Below are 7,445 nucleotides of genomic sequence, written 5' to 3'. Positions count from 1 at the left end.
TTATAGAATTATAAGTGCATTCTAAAATATTTGTATTAATTTATTTAAAAAAAAAAATAAACAACACTTGAGAAAATACATATTTGGTCAAAATATTAAATAATTCAAAATAATTCAATCCCATGTTCATATGTTCAATATTCATTCATGCTAAGGGAAATGTTGCTTGAATTAATGGAGGTAGTTTTATACCATAAGGTAATTGAGCTTACTCTAATTCCTCCTTATTTGACATTTGTAGGTTGCTCGCTTTCCAGAAGACCGTGTTTTTTTAGATGTCACAAAATATAAGTGTGTACTAGTTGGCTTCCAACTGAGATCCCTGTTAATGACAGCCTCATTTGCTCAGCTTCACTGACCATTTGTCTTGGAGACACAAGAGATTGGTGAAGAGGGAAGCTAATTTACATATCCTTGAGCTTATAACCTGGGGAAAAGGACAATTTTCTGCACTCTCCTGTCCTGAACACAAGGGCTACTTATCAGGATAGTGCTAGGTGGCTTCACAGCTGGAGGGCTTCACTTTTCCTGCATTCTCCTCTGCTTGACAAGCTTTAAGGACTTTTAGCATTGCTGCTTGAATTTTTGCAACTGCAAGGAAAGGAGTAAAGGACTCAAAATGTTGGACCTTTCAAGTTTTCGATCTGCACTGTTGCTGAGTGTGATGATTTCATTATCTTTTGGGGAAATTGCTTATCACTACATCTACGAAGAGGAAACGCCAGGAACAGTAATTGCAACTTTATCCGAACATCCGATGTTTAACTCCACAGAAATACCAGCTACCAATTTCCGCATTGTGAAGCAGTTTAACAACTCTGTTATCCATGTCCAGGAAAGTGATGGACAGCTGACTATTGGTGAAACAATAGATCGGGAACAAATCTGCAGACAGTCTCCAAGCTGTATCCTGGCAATGGATGTGATCAGTTTTTCAAAGGACCAGTTACACCTGATTAATGTTAAGTTGGAGGTAAGAGATGTTAATGACAACAGACCTCATTTTCCCAGCACTGTGATGCATGTGGACATTTCTGAAAGTTCAACTGTGGGCACTCGAATTCCTTTACAAATAGCAATTGATGAAGATATTGGGACAAACTCTATTCAGAGCTATGAACTCTCTGCCAATAGTCATTTCAGCATTGATGTACAGACGAGAGAAGATGGGCTTAAATATGTTGACTTGGTGTTGTTGAAGGAGTTAGACCGAGAAAGTAAATCTACATATAGAATGGAACTAGTGGCCATGGATGGAGGAAGCCCACCACTTTCTGGCATAGCAGCAGTTAATGTTCGCATCTTGGACTTCAATGATAACAGTCCTGCCTTTGAGAAGACTGCTGTCATAGTAGACATAATGGAGAATGCTCCAGCAGGATACCTTCTACTAGATCTCAATGCAGAAGACCCTGATGAAGGTAAAAATGGAGAAATTGCCTACAGTTTCAGCCCTAATGTCTCCCCAGAGGTACGTCAAGTTTTTAAAATTGATCCTAAATCTGGAGGTGTAACACTTGAAGGCAAAGTTGATTTTGAAACTAAACAGACCTATGAATTTGAGGTACAAGCTCATGATTTAAGTCCTAACCCATTAACTTGTACCTGTAAGATAACTGTTAATGTAATTGATGTTAATGACAATGCCCCAATTATCACCATTACTCCACTGACTTTTATGGACAATGGCATAGCCTACTTAAGTGAAGCAGCTCCTGAAAACAGTTTTGTAGCATTGATTAGCACCACTGATAAAGACTCTGGGGCAAACAGTAAAGTTCAATGCACACTGTATGGACATGAACATTTCAGACTGAAGGACGCTTATGATGACAGTTTCATGATAGTCACTACCTCTGCTCTTGATCGTGAAAAGATAGCAGAGTACAACTTTACATTGGTGGCTGAAGATCTAGGACTCCCCTCACTGAAAACCATAAAGCAATATACCATCAGGGTGAGTGATGAAAACGACAATGCCCCTCTATTTGCTAAACCAATATATGAAGCGTCAGTCCTAGAAAACAATGCGGCTGGTGCTTATATCACTGCTTTGAATGCTAAAGACCTTGATTTTGGACTCAGTGGTAAAATATCTTACAAGCTTGTTGATGCAAAAATAGTGGGACAATCACTGTCCACATTTGTAGCCATTGATGCAGAGTCAGGAGTACTGCGTGCTGTAAGGTCTATGGACTACGAAAAGCTTCAGCAACTGGAGTTTGAAGTTGAGGCATCTGACAATGGTGATCCACAGCTTTCAAGCCGCACTCATGTGAAGGTCAAAATAATAGATGAGAATGATAATATGCCAGTGATAACTTTCCCTTTTTTGGACAATGGAATGGCAGAAATTATGCTGCCAATCAATGCCCCACAAAATTACTTAGTTTTACAGCTCAAAGCCACAGATAAAGATGATGGACTGAATGCCAAGCTGACATACTCTATTGCACAAGATGACCAGAAATTATTCACCCTGAACAGAGTGACTGGTGAATTATCCTTGACTAGAAAAATTGACTCATTGCAAGATAAGGACTTAAGTATTGTAATTGCAGTCTATGACGGTGGAAAGCCTCCCCTGCATTGCAACACAACTCTAAAATTTATTCTCACAGATTCATTCCCATCCAATGTAGAAATTGTAATTATGCAAACATCTGCAGAAGAACAACACCAGATGGACTTGTCCATAGTTTTCATTGGCGTTCTTGCTGGAGGCTGTGCCTTGCTCCTATTTGCCATCTTGCTTGTGGCCTGTTCTTGTAAAAATAAAACGAGCAATTCCAAGGTGGACATTGAAGACAAAAAGATGAAAGAAGAAGGAAAAGACCAACTACTGAACAGCGCCACTAAGGAGACTCAATCAAGCTCTTCCATCTCTCAGTCTGACTCATGTCACCTATCAATCAACACCGAGTCAGAAAAATGCAGCCTATCATCCAGAACTGATGAGTGTAAGGACCACCCAAGTGCTTCAGAAGTAAGTAATAAGAAGTCACTCAATTTTATTCTTTTCATTCAACTTACTGTCCTACAAATTTTCATTTTCAATGTCTATCATGCTTTAATGAAAAAAAGTTTAGCAACATTTTATTTAATATTATTTTTTTCTTCTCAGAATTCAGATTCTGCCCTGTTACATCAGTCGTCAAGATGGCAGAGGGACAATTCTTCAAGAAGCATAAGGTAAGAGCGATTATCAGTCTTTATTTGCCCTATTATATATGTCAGTTTCATAGGACAACCAATAAGAATTTTTTCCTTATAGTGTGTGATCAGCCACATATGGTTGGTTAGTACATACTAACTGCATTCAGTAGTTTATTTTACTAGAAGCAATGTTTATTCTATTCATTGCTAAGTCAACAATTTCTATTAAGTACCGTAGTTAATCAGGGAGAAAAAAATGAATTATGACCAAAATTTGTATATACTGTGATAATTAATGTTATTTCTATATTTTATTTTCCAGTATAAATTCTCAAATTGAACTGTTAAGTGCAAAGGACAGTGGCAAAGGAGACAGTGACTTCAATGACAGTGATTCTGATGCAAGTGGAGAGAGTGGGAAAAAAGAGCGTAGCATAACGGCACAGAAACAAATTGGTAAGTCGCAGCTGAATCTTGTATTTTCTTGTTTCTTCTTAACCGCTGAGGGGAATGATTAATAGTACAGTACTATATAGTATAGTATGCCTCATGCCAAATAGTTAAAGAAGCACTGACATCTATATTTTTTTTTATTAATGGTGGCATGTGTGCATGTAATGTAGTGTCAGTGTATTAATATATTAATCTACTGCTACTTTCTCGGGTATCCAGCGCCAATCTGCTTGGATTCTGAGAGACGTCACCACAGTTGAGAGTATCTGGTTCACTCTGTGCTCTATGCGTGATCCGCAGGTTTCTTTTACAATGTAAAGGTACCGTTACACTTAACGATTTACCAACGATCACGAGCAGCGATACGACCTGGCCGTGACCGTTGGTAAGTTGTTATGTGGTCGCTGGAGAGCTATCACACAGACGGCTCTCCAGCGACCAACGATACCGAAGTCCCCGGGTAACCAGGGTAAACATGCGCAGGGCCGCACTTAGTAACCCGATGTTTACCCTGGTTACCATTGTAAAAGTAAAAAAAAAAACACTACATACTTACATTCCTGTCGCATCCCCCAGCGTCAGCTTCCCTGCACTGTGTAAGTGCTGGCCGGAAAGCAGAGCGGTGACGCCACCGCTGTGCTCTGCTTTACAGCCGGCCGGCGCTGATACTGGGGGACGCAGGGAAGCTGACGCTGGGGAACGTGACAGAAATGTAAGTATGTAGTGTTTTTTTTTTACTTTTACAATGGTAACCAGGGTAAACATCGGGTTACTAAGCGCGGCCCTGCACTTACTAACCCGATGTTTACCCTGGTTACCAGTGAAGACATCGCTGAATCGGCGTCACACACGCCGATTCAGCGATGTCAGCGGGAGATCAGCGACGAAAAAAAGTCCTGATCATTCCCCAGCGACCAACGATCTCCCAGAAGGGGCCTGATCGTTAGTCGCTGTCACGCATAACGATTTCATTAATGATATCATTGCTACGTCACAAAAAGCAACGATATCGTTAACAAAATCGTTATGTGTGACAGTACCTTAAGTCTATGAAGTCTCGTTCAGATGCTCCTTAGACTTATCTTACTCTTATGGATCACGCAGAGCGCAGAGTGACCCAGATAATCTTCAGAGCAGTGCCGTCAATCAGAAGAGAAAAATGGCGCTGGACACTGGAGAGAGCAGCAGAAGGTGAGTATATTAATACACTCACACTACACTATATGCACTCATATTTAATCCAAAAAATAGAACGGAGGGCTTTTTTAAAGAATAGTATGATGTTGCATTGTATAGATTGTTCAGGTTATATACAAAGCTCTATGGGTAACACTATTGTTCACTAGTAGTAACCCTAAGGGAGCATTCATACACCCGCGTGAAATTTTTGAGTGATGTCGATATTTTTATTGGACATCTCTCAACCCATAAAGTCACAAAAATCCATTTACACATCTGTGAAAATGATGGATCTGAGAATGAGCGCCGTTGAACTCAGAGTATGTCCTATTCTGCTCCGATGTTAAGGAGTAGGACAGGAAGTACTCAATGCATCTGAGTGTTGTCTGATAAGAAATCATGCAGTACATCGAAATTCACATGGGTGTGTGGCTGCAACCTAAGGATACCATATTGTTTGCCTGACAAGAGACTGTTTAGTGCTAATCAAGCTAAAATATAATACGCTGATTTATCATTTTTAGATAACAGATACAATGGAAAATATATATATATATATATATATATATATATATACAATAGGGCTGACTCTTCAAAACTGGCTCACACTACACCAGTGTTGCTGCCGAGGATAGCACCAAATTTATTAAGAGGCACACGCTGCACCAGAAATGCTACTCCCGTCATGGAGTAGAATAGTATTTCTAGTATACAAACCGCCGTCATTTTTTAACTAATTTGACAGTCGGGCATAGCCATGCCCCTTCCCACCCATTTCAGAGGCGCTGATTCAAACTGGCGTGAAAACACCAAAAGCGGCAAACTTTTTGTACAACTTAAAAACGTGTGATTTTTCAAAGCTTTTTCTATGCCAGTTATATGTATGTAACAGCTTTGATGAATTGACCCAATGAGCTTAGATTAATATTATATATATATATATATATATATATATATATATATATATATATATATATTTCGATTTTACAAAAAAAATTAAATTTTTCTTTTTTTTTTCTAATAGTAGCAAACCCCCAATCACTTTAGATAATTAGATTTGTTTAGAAACTCTCTGCTGCTGTGGTGGTGTCTGGTGTTTTTTTTCCTCTAAACTCCTCCTTTAGCCGTCGCTTATTCAGAGCTTCACCTTGTTCACAGTATATACTGTACTGTACAATAATTACACATTGCTGTATTCTCCTGCTTCCATGACTGTCTGGCTCACATAGTGGAACATTAGTTGCTTTATTTGGTCAGTATTTTACCTCAGTATTTGTAAGCCAAAACCAGGAGTGGGTGATAAATCCAGAAGTTGTGCATATGTTTCTATTATACTTCTCCTCCGATTGTTCCGCTCCTGGTTTTGGCTTACAAATTCTGAGGTAAAATACTGACCAAATACTGATAGTATGAACGTGGCCTTAATGTAAGTCTATGAGAGCCTCAGTCTGAGTGTCATAGGCGAACATTGAGAAAGTGACTTTCATTTCACACAGAAGACAACGTTAGAGACCGCTGGTCACAACTGCAGTCACATGGTACAAGAGAGGACTGGAGCAATGCTGTCAATGGGAGAAGGCTCTCTAAAACAAAATAAGTTTTTATGCTTTTCAAAATGGAAGAGAGAGGCTAAGCAGAAAATGTAAATGTTTTCATGTTTTCATTTTACTAAATGTAGTTGTGCTGAAATAACAAAAAAAAAATATTATTATTTTTAAGGTTCCACACACATTGGAAGTTCATCGACATACGAAAATGTAGGAAGCCATCCAAGCAATAAGGCTCCTTACCCTGGAAATGTTACTATGCAATACGAGAAGGGATATTCTATGTCTTATTCCCTAGTGCCAACTTATTATAACACATACTACCATCAGAGACTACCCAATGTTCCTATCCCTCATTATACCCCGAAAGACTCTTATTATTATAACAACAGCATGCCAGATGGAAGGATGCATGGACAATGTGAGCGGGACTTGGTTAGTAGACAGACCACGCGCTCTCCACCCAGGCCTTCCAGAAGACACCAGGAATCAAATAACTATTCTCCAATTACATTACAGCCTTGTGAAATTGCAACAACCTTTTAGGGTTATTGCATAGTGGGGCCTCCTAGCAAAGACCACCCATGATCAGGACAAGATTTTTCCTGTAGAGGTTTTTCAGTTACGGTAAGTTGCATAGTCCCTCTTATTTGAGAGGATAAACTCAGTAGAAACTATTTTTACTGCAGTTTTGGATGATTGTCTCAAAAAAGTATCACTGTACATTGCTAGAGAGTTGTAGCCTGAAAAAACGAAATCAATGTTTTGCCATGGAATGTGAACCCCTGACCTAATTTTTAGTTAATACTCCAAGACCTTTTATAAAGCGTCATGATCCTCACTGATGAAAAGGTATAACATGAAGATAATTTCCTATATGTCCTTGTTTAGTAAGGATTTAAAATGTAATTTTTGGAAATGTGAAACAGCATGAAGTAAAATATGATTACGGTACATACTGTTTAGCTATCAGGATGTAGAAATAGTTAATTTACCACTTAAAAAGGTTGTCCAGTACTTTTATATTGATGGCCTATTCTTACAATAGTTCATCAATATCAGATTAGTGGGGGGATGACACCTGGCACCCCACTCATCAGATGTTGTCAA

At 38.9% G+C, this 7,445-nt stretch overlaps 1 protein-coding gene across 1 annotated transcript; it reads left to right on the top strand.

Moving 5' to 3' along the window:
* The first annotated feature begins 619 nt into the window (after positions 1–619).
* Positions 620–6,881, top strand: LOC138671711 (protocadherin-8-like). The gene is made up of 4 exons (XM_069759865.1): positions 620–2,986; positions 3,125–3,192; positions 3,479–3,612; positions 6,508–6,881. Exons 1-4 carry the CDS (start codon positions 620–622, stop codon positions 6,879–6,881), a joined length of 2,943 nt encoding a protein of 980 aa, XP_069615966.1.
* The last annotated feature ends 564 nt before the right edge of the window (positions 6,882–7,445 follow it).

This window comes from Ranitomeya imitator, chromosome 3 (genome assembly GCF_032444005.1).
Source record: "Ranitomeya imitator isolate aRanImi1 chromosome 3, aRanImi1.pri, whole genome shotgun sequence".
In the NCBI taxonomy this organism is placed as follows: domain Eukaryota; kingdom Metazoa; phylum Chordata; class Amphibia; order Anura; family Dendrobatidae; genus Ranitomeya; species Ranitomeya imitator.
This window is presented reverse-complemented; position numbering and strand designations above follow the sequence as displayed.